The 19,151-nt window shown below is 62.0% G+C and overlaps 4 protein-coding genes across 5 annotated transcripts; 3 read left to right on the forward strand and 1 right to left on the reverse strand.

Moving 5' to 3' along the window:
• The first annotated feature begins 1,005 nt into the window (after positions 1 to 1,005).
• KCNK4 (potassium two pore domain channel subfamily K member 4) lies at positions 1,006 to 5,907 on the forward strand. Its single transcript, XM_040971078.1, has 6 exons — positions 1,006 to 1,266; positions 3,801 to 3,924; positions 4,048 to 4,208; positions 4,392 to 4,578; positions 4,887 to 5,026; positions 5,527 to 5,907. Exons 1-6 carry the CDS (start codon positions 1,078 to 1,080, stop codon positions 5,905 to 5,907), a joined length of 1,182 nt encoding a protein of 393 aa, XP_040827012.1. The 5' UTR covers positions 1,006 to 1,077.
• Positions 5,908 to 6,585: 678 nt separating this feature from the next.
• Positions 6,586 to 9,179, forward strand: CATSPERZ (catsper channel auxiliary subunit zeta). Its single transcript, XM_040970791.1, has 5 exons — positions 6,586 to 6,606; positions 6,723 to 7,071; positions 8,425 to 8,504; positions 8,596 to 8,662; positions 9,070 to 9,179. Exons 1-5 carry the CDS (start codon positions 6,586 to 6,588, stop codon positions 9,177 to 9,179), a joined length of 627 nt encoding a protein of 208 aa, XP_040826725.1.
• A 917-nt stretch (positions 9,180 to 10,096) lies between these two features.
• On the forward strand, positions 10,097 to 18,054 carry ESRRA (estrogen related receptor alpha). The gene is made up of 7 exons (XM_040970855.1): positions 10,097 to 10,213; positions 11,414 to 11,750; positions 14,360 to 14,476; positions 14,619 to 14,747; positions 15,655 to 15,822; positions 15,916 to 16,185; positions 17,062 to 18,054. Exons 2-7 carry the CDS (start codon positions 11,426 to 11,428, stop codon positions 17,319 to 17,321), a joined length of 1,269 nt encoding a protein of 422 aa, XP_040826789.1. The 5' UTR covers positions 10,097 to 10,213; positions 11,414 to 11,425; the 3' UTR covers positions 17,322 to 18,054.
• TRMT112 (tRNA methyltransferase subunit 11-2) lies at positions 18,041 to 18,858 on the reverse strand. Of its 2 annotated transcripts, none has more exons than XM_040970858.1 (4): positions 18,742 to 18,851; positions 18,550 to 18,651; positions 18,342 to 18,431; positions 18,041 to 18,248 (listed from the first exon to the last, which is right to left on the reverse strand). In XM_040970858.1, exons 1-4 carry the CDS (start codon positions 18,817 to 18,819, stop codon positions 18,138 to 18,140), a joined length of 381 nt encoding a protein of 126 aa, XP_040826792.1. In that variant the 5' UTR covers positions 18,820 to 18,851; the 3' UTR covers positions 18,041 to 18,137. The 2 variants fall into 2 exon arrangements, with proteins under 2 accessions (XP_040826792.1, XP_040826793.1); XM_040970859.1 differs by having other exon boundaries at positions 18,133 to 18,248; positions 18,342 to 18,416; positions 18,742 to 18,858.
• Between the last annotated feature and the right edge of the window lie 293 nt (positions 18,859 to 19,151).

A 19,151-nucleotide genomic window follows, 5' to 3' on the forward strand; every position in this document is an offset into this window, starting at 1 on the left:
CGGGGACCCTTGTGGCCTCACCCTGAGCAGGGAAGACCACCTCGGATTCGTGGGTGCCTTCAGGAGCAGTGCAACCGTGCGTCCTGCCGCTCGTCACGCTCCTAGGCGTCGGCGTGAGGATGCGGGGGAGGCGGTGGGGAGAGCCGCGCCGGGGCGCAGTGTCCGCGGAGGCGGGCGCGGGGCGGTGGTTCAGGCAGAGCACACGTGCGCGCCGGCGACCGGGGTGCCTCTGTCGGGCCGGCGCGCCCCGCAGGGTGCCAGAGGGCGCGGGGATGCGTGTGTGTAGTCCCCGAGGCGCGACACCTGCAGCCGCCCGGTGGAGCGCGGGCATTGCCTCCCGCTCTCCCGGAGGCTGACAGCAGTCTCGGGGGCTGCCGCACCAGTTCGCCCCTCCCGTCCCGCGCCCTGTGGAAACCGCGTGCCCTCCCCGCCCCGCTGCCCGCCTCTCCGCCTAGCTGTCATTCGGGCGGGACCCGCCCAGGGCTTCCTCGAAAGCCTGGCTGGGCGCAGGGGACCCTAGAGGCTGCCTCCCCGGCCCGGCGGGTACAGCTTGGGAGCAAAGAGAGACGGGCGGGAGGGAGAAGCGGGGATGGTGCCACCGTCGCCGCCCCGCGAGCCAGGGAGGGACCCGCCAGCCCCCGTCTCGCCCTGCGCTGCCTCCCTCTGCGCCCCCCCTGCCTCTCCATGGAAGGCATGTCCCTCGCCCCCCGCCAGGTTCCCCGCATTTCCTCGCTCCCCCTAGGCAGACTCAGGCACTTTTCTCCCTGCTCATCCTCCTTCCTCTCCCTTCGCGGTGCCAGAGTCTCTTCTCACCCCCTGGAGTGCCCCTGCAGGTAAGGTGGAGGCTGAAGTGGGAGGCTGCTGTGACCCTGTCCCAGGATCCAGCCAGAGAGGTGTGACCAGGACATCCGTGGGCCAGGAGGACTGGGGATCCTGGAGGAGGAAGTGGGGTGTCTGGTCAGTCTGCTGACTGAAGAATCCCTGGTTCTGCCCGCAGTGACCGCCACTCCGCCGCAGGAGCCCCCTGCTCGGACTCCCCCCGTGGGTAGTGGATCCAGCCCGGCACCCGGGCGCGCCATGCGCGGAACCACACTGCTGGCTCTGCTGGCGCTGGTGCTGCTCTATCTGGTGCTGGGTGCCCTGGTGTTCCAGGCCCTGGAGCAGCCTCACGAGCAGCAGGCCCAGAGAGGGCTTGGGGAGACCCAGGACAAGTTCCTGAGGGACCATCTGTGCGTGAGCCAGCAGGAGCTGGGGCAGTTCGTGGAGGTGCGTGTGGGGAGGGGGGTGAGTCCTCAAGGCACCAGCAGCATGCCAGGTGGCCCTGTGCTAGCTGCTTGCCCGTGACATCCCTGAGGGATACAGGGATCCTTTGGGAGGGACACACCCTGCATGGCAGCCTTGGGGGTCATTTTATGTTTCTTATGGAGCCTGGTCCAGGCCTGGGTGCCAGGGCTGTCTCTCTGTGTGTGCTGGTGGCTGATGGGAATGGCTGGAGAACATGCTATCTTTGTACAGGTGTAAAGCACCTGCTGAGTTTGCCAGAGACTCCAGGGCGTCCAGGGGAGGTGTGGATGCCCACTCAGCCACAGATACCTCTGTAAATACAAGCATATCCCCAGGGTGATGCTTCCCTTTGCTAAAACTGGCATCCCTGCCTCCACCTGGCATCCCTGCCTCCACCAATTCCTATATGTTTTTGGAGTCGCAGATGCTTCAGGGAGGCCCAAGAACGCCATGAGCTCTCCCCTTCTGCCTGCATGAGTGAACAGGAGCTGGTGGCTGGGGCGAGTCCCTTCTGTGCCAGTGTGGATGCCAGAGGTGGGCGAGTCACCTTTGGACACTGGTGTCTCCCTGAGCCAATTCTCCACCCACTGCGATACTGCTGGGTTTTCTCATGCTCTAACTTTAATAAATGAAGAGTCCCCTGCCCCTGACACACATACACACACACACACACACACACACACACACACACACACCTCATCCCTTGCCTGTTCTTTGTGAAGGGAGGGACCTCAGCTTCCTATCGGACTCCCAAAATTAGGCAGGACCCGGGGGGGCAGAGGTGAAGGAGGAGTGGGGCTGGGATGCGGGTGACCTGACATTTCCGGACAGCGAGCTGATGGATGGCACTCAGAGAGGTTGGGGTGGAGTGACTGGCCACACCGCAGGGAGGAAGGGAGGGAATCTGACCTATTTTATCTTCAGAACTGGAGTGCTTTTCTCCCTTCCCCTGCCCCCACGGATAAGAAAGAAGGGAAAGAGGAGGCAGGGATGGAAGGGCAGGAGACAACGGTTTCATTTCTCTTCCATTCCCGGGGGTGCAACAGTGTGGAGCTACTGTGTGTTAGGTGCCACAGCCTCATGCAGAGTGGAGGGCAATGGGTGTTGGGAAGGAACAGGTGTAGGCGGTGCTGTGGAGGAGAATGTCCCATGTAGGGAAGACGGATCCATGGATGGATCACCGTGGTGTGCGGCCGACAGGGAGCCCTCTCTCCATCTGTGTCCAGCACCTTCTGGGTGCGTGCCAGGTGCAAGCAGGGAGCTGTCAGGGGCTATTTGGAAGAGCTGGTGATGGTAGGGAAGGTAGGGAACCAGGGCAGAGGTTAGGGACCAGACACCGCCAGGGAGGGGACCAGCAGGGGACTAAAGTGGGGAAGCTGGCATGCTCCCTCTGCAGCCTATGAAGTTAGCAGATGCCCAGCTGTCGGAAGCAAAAATTAGAGCGCCTGTGATGACGAAGGGCTTTCGGCACCTTCAGGAGAGAGTTCATGGAAAAAGTATTGGCCAAATAAAAATGAAACCACTTTTAATCAGACACTTCACCTCTTGCTTTTATTTAAGAACACTTCTTTACAGGAAATGGAATCATCTCAAAATCTGGTGGCCAGGCTGCTGCCACTTGGCTTGCCATGATGGGGTCCCTGGGGAGAAGGCTGGGGGTTGGAGGGAAGGGAAGTTGAGACGAGTTTGGAGAGGAAGCTTGTGGGCTTGTCTGGGCTGGGGAATTCACAGCTTCCTCCACAGACAGCTGAACAGTGACTTGTTAGAAAGGACCCCAGCCAGGGCCAAATCAAGTGACAGCCGCTGCCCTTCTGCCCTAGATCTGCCATCTGGGGAGGGGCTCCTGCTGGACCCCTCTCATCCTCCAGACACACACCCTGTCCCCACCCGCACCCGGCTTCCTCACCTGCAGGTTTCCAAGTGGGACCTCTGTATTTGTATCTACTGAGTTATGAAGCTCAGGATTTGACTGGGACCTCGTGGGGCTGGGATATGTGTGCTGTGTGTGTGTCATGTGTGAGCATGCTTGCATGGAACTCTTCCTGCAGGAAGAGTCCCTAATTTCCGTGACATTGTCCAAGACTCAAACCCAGCACGCTCAGGGGCAGCAGGAGGACGAGGTCTGTGGGCAGCTGGGGGTTTCCCAGGGTTTAAGTCCCAGTAGGGATGGATTTGACAAGTGTGGTGCTTACTCTGTCCTAAGGGACTCTGTCCTAAGGGACTCTTCACAACAAATCTAGCAGGTGCTCCCACCTGCCCAGGTTCACACAGAGCCATGGTTTGCATCCAGGCAGTTGGCTCCCAGGGTGGACATCTGTTGTGTGGGACTAGGGAACAGACCAAGGTTTGTAGTCTCTTGTGGAAGTCCAACCAGACTGCCTTGCAGGTGGCTCTGGCTTCTGGGGAGCTGTAAAGAAGTCTGTCCCAGGGGTCGGGGGTGAGGAGAGGGCAGAGCTGGGTGTGGGCCAGAACGGGAAGAACGCCTGAGGTTCCTCCTTCTGCCTCTCGTCCCGCAGGAGGTGGCTACCGCCCTGGGAGAGGGTGCCGACCCTGGGACCAACTCGAGCAGTAACAGCAGCCACTCGGCCTGGGACCTGGCCAGTGCCTTCTTTTTCTCAGGCACCATCATCACCACCATCGGTGGGGGAAGAGGCCGGGACTTGGGGCGGGGCAGTGGCAAGAAGCTCCCTGGGTGTGTGTGTGTGTGTGTGTGTGTGGGGAAATGCCAGACCCTGTATCTCTCTGCTGCCCTTCTCTGCCCAGGCTACGGCAATGCAGCCCTCCGCACTGATGCCGGGCGCCTCTTCTGCATCTTTTATGCGCTGGTGGGGATTCCGCTGTTTGGAATTTTGCTTGCTGGGGTAGGGGACCGACTGGGTTCTTCTCTGCGCCGTGGCATCGGTCATATTGAAGCCATCTTTCTGGTGAGAGCCTGTGCCCTAGGAGCCACACTACCTTTCCCCAGGTCCCCGAAGGGAGGTGTGTGTGTGTGTGTGTGTGTGTGTGTGTGTGAGAGAGAGAGAGAGAGGGTGGAAGGGCAGAAGGTGCAGGGGTGACGGCCGGCGGTCAGCTCTCTCCAGGTTCTGCGCACCGCCCCTCCCCTGCAGAAGTGGCACGTGCCCCCGGAGCTGGTGCGAGTGCTGTCGGCGATGCTCTTCCTGTTGGTGGGCTGCCTGCTCTTTGTCCTCACGCCCACCTTCGTGTTCTGCTATATGGAGAAGTGGAGCAAGCTGGAGGCCATCTACTTTGTCATAGTGACGCTCACCACTGTGGGTTTCGGCGACTACGTGGCCGGTGAGGCCGCCTTTCCGCGTGCTTGGGCCCTGCCCCTCTCGGCAAAGGCCTGGGGGCTGTTTGCGCGCTCCCAGCCCCGCCTCTTGTCCGTCACGGGACGCACCACCTCATTCCTGCAGTGCCGCCTGCACTCTGGCGTACTTGCATGCCTGCTCCCCTACGCATGCTCACATGTGTCCTCTTCATGAAAACTTACCTTTCCGTGTACATTCACCCATTGCCCTGGGGTGGGGAGGAGGTGGTGCTGGCTAGGGAGAGGACAGTGAATCAGCGGCTTACACTCTTGTCCCCGGGGGGTCAACTTCTAGGCGCCGGCCCCAGGCAGGACTTTCCAGCCTACCAGCCGCTAGTGTGGTTCTGGATCCTGCTGGGCCTGGCCTACTTCGCCTCGGTGCTCACCACCATCGGGAACTGGTTGCGAGTGGTGTCCCGTCGCACTCGGGCGGAGGTATGCCGCCCCAAGGGTTGGGGCTGCGCCTGCGCCTTAAGGCTCAATTGCGCCACCACCTGCAGCAGGTTGCCCAAATGGCAGTGTCGCACGTGTGTGTTGCTCCTCAGGGCAAACTCGGATAAATTTGCAGGCGACTTTTACTTATTTGCTGGTTCAGCAAATAAAAATGTAGAAAACCTGACTGGCTAAATGGTGAATTTCAGGCAAACATTTTCGTTGTAAGTTTTGCCCATGCAGTATTTGGGATATACTTAATACTCAACTTTTCTTTGTTATTTTTTGAAATTTAGATTTAATGGGGAACTCATTAGTCTTTTGCAAGGCTACCAGAAGGAAGGATTCAGCCAGTGGGTTATCCCAGGAAGAGCTGAAAAAAAAAATAGTGGTTTTGGGGGAGAAGGGGACGCTTGGATGGAATCAAGGGGTCATGCAGGCTGCAGGGGGGACCTGTGCGATCCAGAGTCCCTGGGCAAGGGTTGCTGTTCCTCCCCACACAGATGGGCGGCCTTACGGCGCAGGCTGCCAGCTGGACCGGCACAGTGACGGCGCGGGTGACCCAACGCGCCGGACCCGCCACCCCACAGCCACCGCCGCCTCTGGAGAAGGAGCGGCCACCGCTGCCTCCGGCGCTCTGTCCCGCACAGCCCCCGTCCCCTGCGCCCCCGGAGAAGACCGAGACGCCTTCCCCGCCCACGGCGTCCGCCTTGGATTATCCGGGCGAGAACTTGGCCTTCATCGATGAGTCCTCGGACACGCAGAGCGAGCGCGGCTTTGCACAGCCTCGCACAGCGCGGGGACGCCGCCGCCCTAACCCTGTTAGGAAGCCCGCGCGGCCCCGCGGCCCAGCGCGGCCCCGAGGCAAAGGCGTGCCGGTGTAGGGCAGGATCCCTGGCCCGGGCCTGTCTAAGGGCTCTGCTTCTGCCCTGGTTCCCTGGCATGCTTGGCCTGTTTGACCAAAGAGCCCTCTCCGGACGCGGCTGCAGTGTGGGGCGGCAGCCCCGCCCCGGCCCCATTGCTCCTAACTTCCAGCCCCTTTCAGCCCTCCCAGGCTTTCTGTGTGGCTGCCCTGGGGGCCGGGTCTGGCCCTCACAGCACCTCCTAGCTGTGCCTCCAAATCTGCCATCAATAAACTCAGGCGGTTGGCCCCGCAGCAGGAGTGCGCGCTAGCCGGGAGCAGGGGTGGGGAGCGAGACGGGGTGCGGGAGGGGGCTGGCTTGCAGCAGGGCCCCTCTGGCCTCCTGCGATCCTTCCCGCTTCCCACGCTGGGCTCACAGCTCCAGGTCTGTGCCTGGGTAGGATAGGACGTGAGGGTCGGCTCCAAGTGGGCTGTGCGTTTCCCCTTTGCGCACAGATATTGCGAAAGCGAGGGGGTTTGGCAGGACACAGGTATCCAGGGTTATGGTGCGGGGGTGGGGGTGGGGACTGCCAGTTCAACTCTCTGGGGGCGCGAGACCCCCACCGCTGTGTGAGAGGGGGAGCCCGCCCCCGCGCCCCTCCCCCGTTCGTGGAGCGTGACCCTGAGACCTGTGGCGACTGGGTCCGTTGAGGGCGGAATCATGGAGGAAAACCTCTTTAAAGTGAGAAAAATCCTTCACCCCACGCGGCGCCTAGATTTTTTTTTTTCCCCACCAGTCTCCTAGCTCTCCCTCCGTCCCCCCACCCCCTGGGCTCCTTCGCTCTGTGTGGTCCGCAGGTGTCGCCCAAGTCCCAGGAGCGCCAGAGCTCCCAGCGGAGCAGCGAGCACGACATCCGGAATCTGTGGACCACGGCCACGCTGTCGCAGACGCAGCTGCACCTGCCGCTGTCCTACTTCTGCGAGAAGTTCGACGAGGACGGTGGCACCGTGCGTACCTCGGCTCCCGGCTGGCTCAGCCCGGAGGAGCTCTGGAGGGAGGAGGAAGTGAGCTCCCCCAAAGGGGATAGGACGCGCCTGGAGTCGGAGCCCCGGGACCAGCACACCTTGCTGGACCAGCAGCTGCACCGGGGCAGCTCGGAGGAAGGCCACGTGGAGGAGGACGACGAGGAATCCAATCTGTCCAGCGGTCAGTGGGGCCTGGCTCGCCGGCGTGGGGAGGGAGGTGGGGACGGGATAACAGGACTGGCCGATCTGCGTTTCTGTCGCTCTAATAACATCGGGGCGCGAGGCAGAGCCGGGACGCTTGCGCTCCGAGGTTTTGGGGGGCCTGCGCCCAGTTTGCCTCGGTTCCAGCAGCCGGCTGTTCTCGGGGCGCCCTCTGCCGGGAACTTTACGCTGGCCCCTGCAGCCGGGTGACCCCAGGGCAGGCTGGACGGCCCACGCGGATCCTCCCACCCGTGGAGACCACGGAGTTGACCTTCCGTGGGAGGATTTGCGCTCCTGGAGGATGTAACGAGCCACCGTCGGGCACAGCCTAGGATTCACAACCCCACCTGCTCTGTGGCTTCCCTTCCCATTTTCCTTTTTCCTTAAGATACGCTTATTTTACAGAGAGAAAGAGACAAAGGAAGTTTTCCATTCATTGGTTCACTCCCCAAGTAGCTGCAATGGCCAGAGCTGAGCCAACCTGAAGCCAGGAGCCAGGAGCTTCTGAGTCTCCCATGCGGGTGCAGGGTCCCAACGCTTTGGACAATTCTTGACTGCTTTCCCAAGCCATAAGCAGGGAGTGGGATGGGAAATGGAGCGGTTGGGACATGAATTAACACCCATAATGGATGCTGGTGCCACAGGGTGGAGGAATAGCCCACTGTGCCACCACACTAGATTCTTCCCCTACTCTCCAAATTCTAACAAAAATATTTCTCAACATTTATTAATGTGCATAGGTCACAAGATCTCTCCTTTTTTTTTTGTAAAAAAAAAGAGATTAATGTGAGGTATAGAGACTCTTCCATTGCTTGTTCAGTCCCCAAACAGCCGTAACGGCCTGCAGCCAGGAGCTTCTTCTGAGTCTCCCATGTGGGTGCAGGGTCCCAAGGCTTTGGGCCACCCCCCCACTGCTTTTCCAGGCCACAAGCAGGGAGCTGGATGGGAAGTGGAGCAGCTAGAACTCTAACTGGCACCCATATGGAATGCCTGGCACTGTGCCTCAACCTGCCACGGTCACAGCGCGGTCACAGTGCTGGCCTCTCCCTCTCTGCTTTCCTGTGGGAATTATAAGTTTAAACATGGCAGCCTGCACAAGCAGCCACTCTGATGGCCCCATTTTACAGAATTTGAGGGTTAAAATGTTCTGTCACTGGCTGTCACTTTGGTCTCACCCTATGGGTATTCAGAACTGGAAGTCAGATGGCTGTTAACCATGGCCTTACCACCTCCACACAAGGCAGTCCCTGGGCTGGTGGAGTCCCTCCCCGGGGGGAGGAGGAAGGGCAGCAGGTGCATGTGTGGGACTGACCGCTCCCCTCTCTCCTTCCAGACAAGTCCTTGACCCTGTCCTTCACCAATGTGTCCAAGCACCCGCCCCACCGTGCCTACTGGGCAGAGCAGCAGAACAGGGTCAGAGGGGGCGAGTAGGGGGGAAGGTGAGAGGGGCCATGGGAGAGCCTGCCCACTGCGGGCACCTGAGCCTGTTTTGCTGTCCCTCCAGCTGCCGCTGCCCCTGATGGAACTCATGGAGAATGAAGTGTTGGAAATCCTCACTAAGGCGCTCCAAAGTGAGCCTCCCAACCCCCAAGCAGTGTCCACCAAGGGCCTTAGGGGGTCCAGCCTGGCTAGTTCCCTCCCTGGCATCCACAGATGTCTCAGGGGGCTCTTAAGTGGCCCCTCCATGACCCAGGAACGACACTCCCGTGGCTTGGCTTCCTCTCTGTGGGTGGAACTAGGAAGTCAGTGAGTTCCTTGGGGGCTAATGGCTCTCCCATATGCCAAGTGGTCTAGTCTCAGGGAAGCGTCCAGTTGAGGACTGGGAGTACTGTCCCTAGGCCTGCTCCCAGCCCTGGCTCTCATCCATCTGCACCTTAACACTTAGCACCTTAGAGCTTCCCAGGTCTCCCCATCAGATCCTTCGTGCGGAGCCAGCTGGTGAGGCAGCTTGGCATGCGGCTCACTGCCCTGGTCCTAGGCTACCGGACAGAGATCGGCAGGGACCACTTCTTGACCAAGGAGCTGAAGCGCTACATCGAGGGACTCAAGAGGCGCCGGGGCAAGAGGCTGCGCGCCACTGCCTACTGACACCCCCGGCCACCCTGTCCAGTCCCCAGACCGGAGCCCGACCCCATGTGTGTCCGACTGCAGCCCCGGAGAAATAAAGAGACCGCTTGTGCGCGGGAGCCCCGGAGAAAACAGTCTGTGGCCGTGCGTGAGTCCGTGCGTGGCAGCCGCGGGAGGCGGACGCACGTGGCCCCGCCCTGCCTCGTGACCTTCATCCGGTCACCGCAGTGACCTTGAGCAGTGTCCGACCGCGTCCCCTCCTGTTCTGCTGCCCAGGGACTCGCAGTCCGGGGCTCCTCGCAGGTTTGAGGTCTGACGCTCCCACTCTGGACCGCGCAGCCTTGCGGGGACACCGGGTCTCTGCGGCTCCAGTGCCCCAGGGCGCGGGGGAAGGGGAGAGACTGGGGCAGCGCCTCCCCCTTGCGGGCAGGCTAAGCCCCGCCCCTCATAAATATGCAGATATCCCTGGCTCCCGCTCGCCCGGCCCTCTCGTTTACGTGAGCTTGCCCCGCCCCTGCGGCCACTGAGCGACCTCGCCCCGCCCGCCTCTCCGCCAGTACTCTCCGCCCACTCAGTGACGAAGGAGCGCTCCTGGCTCCACCCGCTCCCGGCTCAGCTCCCCTTTTCCCTTGGCGCCGCTAGCCACGCCCCTTTTGCGACCATGGAGGACAGTGCGCAACCGCGGGGCGTGACCTTCGCGAAGGCCCGCCCCAGCGGCAGCGCCAGGTTCCGCCCCATCCCGCCGGACACGCAGGCGCCGCCCCTCCCCGCTGGTCTGATTAGCATAGCGCCGGGCCCCGCCCCCTGCTTTGCATGCGCGCGGCCGGCCCCGCCCCCGCTGTCAGCTGGAGGAAGCGGAGTAGGAAGCGGCCGCGATGTCCTTTTGTGTCCTACAAGCCGCCAGCGGCGCCGCCGAGTGAGGGGACGCGGCGCGGCGGGGCGGCGCGGCCCGAGGAGGCGACGGAGGAGGGGCCGCCCGCAGCCCCCCTCGGCTCACCCCGCCGCTCCGGCCGCTCGGCCCTCATGCCTGCCCGCCCGGCCTGCCGGAGCCCCAGGTCCGGGGGCGGAGGGGGTGGGCGGGCGGGGCGCGGGGGCCATGTGCGGGCGGGCGCGGGGCGGGCGGGGGGCCGGCCCCGGGTCACGGCCGGGACCTGGTCCAGCAGGAGCGCGGCGGCGTCGGGGGTCCTGGCGGGCCGGCCTGGGTCAGGCTCGGGCCCCGCTGCAGCCCGGCACTCGGAGCATGCCTGGGTTTCGGGATCGGGGGGCCGGGGTGGGGGCGTCGGTGGGCTGTAGATGAGGGGTGCAGGGGGGCGGCGGACTCGCTGCCGGGGAAGGGGCTGGGGAGACCACGTGGGGCGCCCCCGGGCCCCCCTCCTCTCTGGGTCAAAGGTCACCGCACCGGCCGAGGAGGACTTCTTCCTCTTCGGTCCTCCCCGCTGACTTCCTGATATAACCTGGTAGCGATCCCCCCCCCACACACCGCGGGTGGAGGGGGAGGGGAGCCAGCAACTTGAGGCAACTTCCCCGAGGTGTGCGCGGGGTAGGAGTGTGTGTGCGCGCCTGTGCCGCAGGGGTGTAGGAGAGCGCGTGCCCCGGGCCAGGGAGCCCCGCGTTTGCTTCTGCCGCCGCCGTGGGCTTGTGGCTGGGACGGGGCGTGCTGGGACACGCGGGGTGCGTGCGTCAGGCGTGAGGCTTCCCTTGTGTGTGTGTGTGGGGGGGGCGTGAGGGCCTGGGGAGAGAGTGTGGGAGCCAGCGTGCGGCTCTGAGCGCGGAGTGGGTTTGCTGCAGAAGAGGGAGGGAGGCCCGTGGGCTGGGGTGGGGGTAGGCCAGGGGTGAGCGTCCCTGTGGGAGTATGACACCTGCTCTGGGACCTGTGTGCCTCGCAGGGTGCTCCTGAGTGGAGATGCCCAGCCGGGGTCCCCTGGACATCTTGCAGGGGGAGGAATTGTGAGGCTTTAGGCTGGGGGCCCCACGGAGCAGGGGTTGGGGGGGCTGGAAGTTTTAGGGCCTGGGATGGAATAGGGAGCAGGGGCTTCCTGGCTTCTCCCAGTCTTCCAGCAGGGAGTCCTGGAGTCGGTTCCCATGGCAACACTGGGGGGAGCACTTCTTCCTGGGCAGCCATGCCTTGGACTCTGGCCCCCTTTTCCCCCTAGCAGGACCTGGACGCCTGGCCCCTCGCCCAGTGTTGGGCAACCCTGGTGGCAGGGTGTCTCCCCCAGGCCTGCCTGTGTATCCTGACAGGTCTCTCCCTGCAGGTGACCAGCGCCATGTCCAGCCAGGTGGCGGGCATTGAGCCACTCTACATCAAGGCCGAGCCAGCCAGCCCTGACAGTCCCAAGGGCTCCTCGGAGACCGAGCCTGAGCCCCCCGTGACCCTGGCCTCGGGACCGGCTCCTACCCGCTGCCACTCAGGCCACAAGGAGGAGGAGGATGGGGAGGGGGCTGGGCCTGGCGAGCAGGGCGGGGGCAAGCTGGTGCTCAGCTCCCTGCCCAAGCGCCTTTGCCTCGTCTGCGGGGATGTGGCCTCTGGCTACCACTACGGCGTGGCATCCTGTGAGGCCTGCAAAGCCTTCTTCAAGAGGACCATCCAGGGTGAGCACCCCCGGTCCCCTGCCTCGTGCCCCGTGGGTGGCATATGACCCCCTTCAACTTCAACTGAGGCTGCCAGTGCGGCCCACCTACCTCCTTTAGGCCTCCCGTGTGAGGTATGGCCCTTTAAAGGGAAAGACGGAAGGGGTGGGGGGCATGCCAAAGGGTGCAGGGTACTCCTGGGACCAGGGTGCGTTGGTCCCGTGTTTGCCTGGTGGGAAACTCCAGAGGTCCCTGCGTGTTCTGGTGGCTGCTTACTCCTCCCAGCATGGAACATGCTTCCCCATTATCAGACTCTCCAAAGTGTTACCCCCGTGGCCTGAAGTCTTGTAGGTGTGCTCGGCAGGGGCTGCCTGCTGCTTCCAATCCCCAGCTTTGGGTTATCTTTGCAGTTCTAAAGTCGTTAGTTCTTGTCCTCACTTCCCAGTTCAGGGGAGTGAGCAAGAAGTGACATCATTGCTGTTGATGTTTTTATCTAACCATGGGAACTGTGGAGATAATGTGGAAAGCAAAATACAGCCTTCCCTGCAGCCTGTGCCTTGGGCTGGGCTCGCCCCTCAGGCGGTTAGACACCCACCTGTATCATGGCCCAAGTGCCGCTGCAAAAGGGAGATTTTGGACTTTTTGGTTTTTTTTTAAGTCTTACTTATCTGAAAGTAGAGAGACAAAAAGAGATCGGTTTGTCTGTTGGTTTCCAAACACCTTGCCAAGCAGCCAGGCAGGGCCGGGCCAGGCCAAAGCCAGGAGCCAGGAGCTCCATCCAGGTCTCCCGTGTGGGTGGCCGGGACCCAAGTCCTTAGCCATCCCTGGCTGTGGCCTCCCAGGGTGCGCATTAGGAGGAAACTGGATCTAGAGACAGAGGCGGGACTTGAACCCAGGCACTCCCCGATGAACTGTGGATGTCCTAAGTGGCAGTTTAGTTGCTGCACCACAAGGCTGCCCCAGCACTGGGATTCCAACTTGGGTTGTTGGAGGTACACAGCTGAAGCTCTTAAAGCCCTGTTTATTGTTGATAACAGGGCTCACCAGCTACGGGCCCAGTTTCCTTTTGAGTGGAGAGGCAGCAGGCCCTGCCTGGCATCTCCTGCCACACATTCCCTCCCCTTCCACTGTGTGCTGTCGAGCGATGTCGGTGTAGGCCAGCAGTAATCTGGAGCCCATGGTGAGCCGGGCTTTTTTTTTTTTTTTTTTTTTTAAGATTTATTTTTATTATTTTTTATTGGAAAGGCGGATATACAGAGAGGAGAGACAGAGAGGAAGATCTTCCATCCGATGATTCACTCCCCAAGTGAGCCGCAACGGGCCGATACTATGCCGATCCGAAGCCAGGAGCCTCTTCCGGGTCTCCCACGCGGGTGCAGGGTCCCAAAGCTTTGGGCCGTCCTCAACTGCTTTCCCAGGCCACAGGCAGGGAGCTGGAAGGGAAGCGGGGCTGCCGGGATTAGAACCGGCGCCCATATGGGATCCCGGGCGTGCAAGGCGAGGACTTAACCACTTGCGCCACCGCGCCGGGAGAGCCGGGCTTTTTAGCTGCACACTCTCCTTCCGTTTTTCCCATGTGCCTTTGTATGAATCCTGGGTATTATTGTTCGAGTTGTCCAAGCTGAGCAGGCTGAATGAGTGTCCAGGGGACTCGGGGGTCACATGATGGTGAGTGGTCCCATGGGCACAGGCCCCAGGCAGTCCCTGCTAGAACCCATGGGGTTCACATGCTCAGTTCAGGCAGCTCCGACCTTGGAGACACAGCTGGGACTGCAGCAGGGAGCAGAGAAACAGTGACTTGCATGGAATTGCCCTGAGACAGCTGTGGTATGTGCTGGAAGGTGAGGGGCAGGGTGTGTGCCAGCTGCTCCAGGAGGACTGCCCCGAGGAAGTGTCCTGACCTGAGGGTAGCCATCCAAAGTGGGCTGAGAGAAAGCACAGCCCAGGGAGTGACTCTGATGGCCTGCTGGCTCCCTGGGCTGCTGCATCCTGCCGTCGCCCGGGAGGTCGGGAGCGGCGCCAGCACTGCCTGTGTTCTCAGGCTGTGACTCGCTCTCCTGCTTGGGCGGACACTGGAGCATGGAGACAGGAACCCAGAAGATGAATGGGCTGCTAGGGAGCAGGTTAGGTAGTGCCAGGCAGCCAGGAGATGGCTGGATCCCTGCAGAGAGATGGGGCAGGTGTAGGCTGCAGATGCCACTTCAGTGTGGGTCAGCTCAACCTGAGAGGGAGCCGCTGACGGGGGGGGGGTGCCAGGACAGCGCTGGGATTCGCCAGAGAGATGCTCAGATACCCAGAGTGGCTGCTGAGATGGGAGCGCAGTGGGAGTGCCCAGGTGTCAGTAGGAGTGGAAGGAAGCAAGTCAGTGGTGTCAGGTACCCCCTGCTTGCCCTTGGCAAGAATAGGCAAGGACAATGTGGCTTGGCCACAGTACCTGACCCCAGTCCCTTCTTGTCCTGGTAGAGTCCCCTGCCCAGTGGCTCTTGCACTCCGCCCCCCAGCCCCACCTTACTCATGGAATCTCATTCTCCCTTTCCTCCCCTTTGCCCGGGAGAGTCAGGGCCATCCTCCTCTCCTGGGCCAGGGCCTGGGGCGGAGGCCGCCCCTGAAATCCCACCTCTTGCCCACAGGGAGCATTGAGTACAGCTGCCCAGCCTCCAACGAGTGTGAGATTACCAAGCGGAGACGCAAGGCCTGCCAGGCGTGCCGCTTCACCAAGTGCCTGCGGGTGGGCATGCTCAAGGAGGGTGAGCGCCGGGTGGGGTGCGGGCGGGGCGTGGGCAGGGGCTGGGCACCTGCTGCTGAGCAGGCCAGGGCAGGGGGAGCCTCGGGGGGTGCAGAGCCAGTCAGCCTGGCCCCCACAGTCACAGTCCTGTCCTGCCACCCAAGGAGTGCGCCTGGATCGTGTCCGGGGCGGGCGGCAGAAGTACAAGCGGCGACCAGAGGTGGACCCGCTGCCCTTCCCCAGCTCGTTCCCTGCCGGCCCCCTGGCAGTAGCTGGAGGCCCCCGGAAGACAGGTGAGGGAACCCTGGGGTGCTTGGGGCTGCAGGGCTTGGCGGGAGGGAGGGGAAGGCAGGTGTGGTAGGCGTCAGCTGCCCAGCGGGATGCTTCTTAGAGCATGGAGACTCAGCTCCTGTTATGACATACTTGTATTCGCAAGAATTAGTGAAAATACCCTTTATGGCACCAAACACCAAGTAATATGGCTGAGAAGTGGAAAAGGTTTTTTTCTTTTAGGGATTTGTTAGAGAGGAAGAAAAGAGACCTTCTTTTTTTTTTTTTTAAGACTTATTTATTTTTATTGGAAAGTCAGATATACAGAGAGGAAGATTTTCCGTCTGATGGTTCACTCCGCAATGGCTGGAGCTGAGCCAATCAGGAGCCAGGAGCTCCTCCCAGGTCTCCCATGGGAGTGCAGGGTCGGCTTTGGGCCGTCTTCAACTGCTTTCCCAGGACACAAGCAGGGAGCTGGAGGGAAGCAGGGCCACCAGGATTAGAATCAGTGCCTGTATGGGATCCCAGCGCATGCAAGGCAAAGACTTTAACCACTACACTGTCACGCCAGGCCCAGAGACCTTCTGTCTGCTGATTTACTCTCCACATGGCTGCCACGGGCAGGGCTGGGCAAGGTCAGATCCACAATCTTCGATCCAGTCTTCCCTGTGGGAAGAACTTGGGCCATCTTCAGCTACTTTCCCTTGGTACTTCAGCTGTGAGCTGGATAGAAAGTGGGGAGCAGCTGGGACTTGAACTCATGTTCATAGGGGATGCTGGTGGTGGCTTCCTCTGATGTGCCGGGCCCCCCAGAGGAAGGTTTTGCAGGGCTCAAAGCCCACCCACAGACCACTGTCCCTGGGACAGCGTGAGTGCCGCCCCTTGCTGGGGGGAGTGCTCCTGATTCTGGTCCTCCAACTGTTGCTGCAGCCCCGGTGAACGCACTTGTGTCCCACCTGCTCGTGGTTGAGCCTGAGAAGTTGTACGCCATGCCTGACCCGGCCGGCCCTGATGGGCACCTCCCGGCTGTGGCCACTCTCTGTGACCTCTTCGACCGGGAGATCGTGGTCACCATCAGCTGGGCCAAGAGCATCCCAGGTAAAGGGCCTGAGTGAGCTGGGCTGCCCACTGCAAGTGCCTGGCTGCTCTGGCACCTGCACTCAGCCAGGCCCACCGCCTTCTGTCCTGCAGGCTTCTCGTCGCTGTCGCTGTCCGATCAGATGTCAGTGTTGCAGAGTGTGTGGATGGAGGTCCTTGTGCTGGGTGTGGCTCAGCGCTCCCTGCCCTTACAAGATGAGCTAGCCTTTGCCGAGGACCTGGTCCTGGATGAAGAGGGGGCCCGGGCAGCTGGCCTTGGGGAGCTGGGGGCGGCCCTGCTGCAGCTCGTCAGGCGACTGCAGGCCCTGCGGCTGGAGCGAGAGGAGTACGTCTTGCTTAAGGCCCTGGCTCTTGCCAACTCAGGTGAGTCCAGGTGGGTGCCCGTGGGCCCTGATCAGGCACCCCCCAGCTCACCCACCTGACAGGTGGAGGGAAACAGCTCCTGCCTGCTGGTTCACGCCTCAAATACCTACACTTGGGTCGGAAGCCACTGGCTGGGAACACAGCCTGCCTCCCACCTGGATGGCAGGGTTCCAGTTTCTTGAGCTGTCCTCGCTGCCTCGCAGGGTCTGTATGGGCAGGAAGCGGGAGCTGGGGGCCTGCACAGGGAAGCCCGCTTACTCACTTGCCCACCGACTCCAGTGTGAGATTTAGGTGTGTCACCGTTTTAAAAAAAATTATTTTTATTGGCAAGGCAAATTTACAGAGAAAGATCTTCTACCCACTGGTTCACTCCTCAAATGGCTGCAACAGCCAGAGCCGATCTGGAACCAGGAGCCCCCTTGGAGTCCTCCATGCGGATGCAGGGTTCCAAGGCTCAGGACTATTCTCTTGCTTTTCCAGGCCATTAGCAGGGAGCTGGATGGGAAGTGGAGCAACCAGGACTAGAACTAGCGCTCATATGGGATCCTGGCTCTTACAGTTGGAGGATTAGCCGGCTGAACTGTGGCTGTCCTGTTGTCCTGTTCTTAATGCTAATGGACGGTGGCACAGTCCCATTTTGCCGAAAAGGAATCTAAGACTTAGGATGGACAGGGACAGGGACAGCGACAGGGTGGGCCCTGAAGGCACACAGGGTGCTGAGCCATCTTCATGTGGCAGGTGGGGTGTCCTGGCTCCTGGGCAGGAGCAGTGATGTCTCAGCCCACCAGTCAGGGTTCAGCCCCGCCCAATGATGGCCAGGCCTGTGTGGTTGGTGCCCTTTGTAGACAGGAGCTGTCTCCTTGTCCTCCCTTGCAGATTCTGTCCACATTGAAGATGCCGAGGCTGTGGAGCAGCTCCGAGAGGCCCTGCACGAGGCCCTGCTGGAATACGAGGCCGGCCGCGCCGGGCTGGGAGGGGGTGCCGAGCGGAGGCGGGCCGGCAGGTTGCTGCTCACGCTCCCACTCCTCCGACAGACAGCAGGCAAAGTGCTGGCCCATTTCTACGGGGTGAAGCTGGAGGGCAAGGTGCCCATGCATAAGCTCTTCTTGGAGATGCTCGAGGCCATGATGGACTGAAGGCTAGGGCTGGGCTTGGCGGGGTCGGCAGGCCCCCAGGGGAGCAGAGCTGGGGTCTGGGCAGTGCCATAAGCCTGCTGGCAGGGCCAGGGCAGTGCCATGGGCCCCTGGGAGCAGGCCCCACATTCTCCCTTCACCCTCCTGTCCCCGGCCTAGGGGGCCTCAGGAGCTGGGAACGTGAGGGCACAGTGCTCGCTGCCCCTTGCAAGCCATAACGTGCCCCCGGAGTGCAGGGGGGCCTTGCGGAAGCCATAGGGGGCTGCAGGGGCCGCGCACAGGAGGCGGACACCTGGTCTCAGGGAGAGGAGGGCATGGAGACCGCCACCTCCCAGTGTGGGGACGCTTTCTGCTGCTGCTTCAACACCTGAACGGAGGCGGCCGGCTGGGAAAGCCCAGGCCCCTGCCCCCTCGCCCCTCTCCTGTCACTTGCATTGGGCATTGGTGCCCCCATCCCCTTGAAGCAATAACTCCAAGCCGGCTCCAGCCCCAGGCACCTCCTGCCCCCCAGCTCCCGCACTACCTGGGGGTGGGGGGGGAGGCAGGGAGGGCACACCCCTCCCCCACTGCCCTGCAGAGCAATAACACTATATTTATTTTTGGGTTTGGTCAGGATGGCGCAGGGACGTGGGGGCAAGCCGGGGGGCCCCAGCGCCCGTGGCTGGACAGAGACTATATTTTAATGTATATTTGCTGCAAAAGAGAAACCGCTTTTGGTTTTGAACCTTTAATGAGGGAAAAAAAAAAAAATATATATATATATATATACGACCGAGCGCGAAGAACCGCGTGTTGAGTGTGTCACTGGGCCCCGCGTGGTCACGTCGCCTCCGTCTCCTCGTCGTTGAGCAGCATGTTGGGGATCCCGCGGCTAATGGGGAACAGTCGCCCCGACTCGGGGCACTGCAGGGTGCCCTCCAGAACCTCGACCTGCCGACGGGGACAGGGGCCGGGAGGCTCGGTGAGCGGGGCGGGGGGTGAGGGGACACCCACCCCAGCCCCGGGTGGGGGGTGCGGCGTCACCTCCAGCAGCACGTGATGCAGCTTGCGCAGGAACTCCTCGTCGCCCTCGTAGCCCTCGGCCGGCTGCTCGGGGAGCTCAGCCAGGTGCAGCTGGGGGGCGGGGGACGTAGGGCGGACATGACCCCTGGGCGCACCCCGAGTCCTCGCCCACCTCTCCGCACCCCGCGCCATCCCACCCCCGGGCCGCCGGTGCAGGCGGGATGCTCACGGTCTGGGCCGCCTCTCGGAGCGCCGCCCACTCCACTTTGGGGATCATCCGCGCCACGAAGTCGGGGTTGAAGTCCACGGGGTTGATGCGGACCTCGGTTGCCTGCAGACACGGGATGGTGTGCGGGGGACAGAAGTTGAGCTGGCAGGGGACGGCTAGTGGGCCCCGTGACCCGCCCGGCCCAGTGGCTACCTGCAGGCGCAGGGGGAAGCCGCGGGGACCCACGCCCCGCACGTGGGAGCTCAGCAGGTTGTGCGTGAGCAGCTTCATGTTGCTCGCCAGCTCGCAACAGGAAGAGGCGCCGCTGCGATCGCGTCACTTCCGGGGATGTTCCTGCCACAGCGGGCGAGCCGGAAGTGGCGAACATGCTGGAACTCGCGTTCGCCAGAACGGAGTCGGGGGGGCGGGGAAAGGCGTGTGTGAAAGACCCGGATGAACCATGCGCCACTGCCGGAAGTGCCTCCAGAGGAGGTTCTGTGGTGGCCACCAAACCCCACAAATGACGCCTGTCAAAGCTGCGGCGGCGGCGGCAGGCTCCGCCCCGGGCGCTGGCATTGATGTCACGGCCCCGCCCCCACGCGCAAATACGCCACGAGCCCCCA

Source organism: Ochotona curzoniae, unplaced genomic scaffold, assembly GCF_017591425.1.
Source record: "Ochotona curzoniae isolate NIBS_2020 unplaced genomic scaffold, NIBS_Ocur_1.0 scaffold_4937, whole genome shotgun sequence".
NCBI lineage: Eukaryota > Metazoa > Chordata > Mammalia > Lagomorpha > Ochotonidae > Ochotona > Ochotona curzoniae.

Bases quoted from the DNA above. Each gene is read 5' to 3' on its own strand.
- CATSPERZ (XM_040970791.1), top strand. From the start codon at position 6,586: ATGGAGGAAAACCTCTTTAAA. The intron at 7,072-8,424 runs GTCAGTGGGGCC...CTCTCCTTCCAG, and splicing joins GGAATCCAATCTGTCCAGCG to ACAAGTCCTTGACCCTGTCC. The intron at 8,505-8,595 runs GTCAGAGGGGGC...CTGTCCCTCCAG, and splicing joins GGGCAGAGCAGCAGAACAGG to CTGCCGCTGCCCCTGATGGA.
- KCNK4 (XM_040971078.1), top strand. From the start codon at position 1,078: ATGCGCGGAACCACACTGCTGGCTCTGCTGGCGCTGGTGCTGCTCTAT. The intron at 1,267-3,800 runs GTGCGTGTGGGG...CTCGTCCCGCAG, and splicing joins AGCTGGGGCAGTTCGTGGAG to GAGGTGGCTACCGCCCTGGG. The intron at 3,925-4,047 runs GTGGGGGAAGAG...TTCTCTGCCCAG, and splicing joins CACCATCATCACCACCATCG to GCTACGGCAATGCAGCCCTC.
- ESRRA (XM_040970855.1), top strand. From the start codon at position 11,426: ATGTCCAGCCAGGTGGCGGGCATTGAGCCACTCTACATCAAGGCCGAG. The intron at 11,751-14,359 runs GTGAGCACCCCC...TCTTGCCCACAG, and splicing joins CTTCAAGAGGACCATCCAGG to GGAGCATTGAGTACAGCTGC. The intron at 14,477-14,618 runs GTGAGCGCCGGG...CTGCCACCCAAG, and splicing joins GGTGGGCATGCTCAAGGAGG to GAGTGCGCCTGGATCGTGTC.
- TRMT112 (XM_040970858.1), bottom strand. From the start codon at position 18,819: ATGAAGCTGCTCACGCACAACCTGCTGAGCTCCCACGTGCGGGGCGTG. The intron at 18,652-18,741 runs GTAGCCACTGGG...CCGTGTCTGCAG, and splicing joins GCTTCCCCCTGCGCCTGCAG to GCAACCGAGGTCCGCATCAA. The intron at 18,249-18,341 runs GTGACGCCGCAC...CCCCGTCGGCAG, and splicing joins TGCATCACGTGCTGCTGGAG to GTCGAGGTTCTGGAGGGCAC.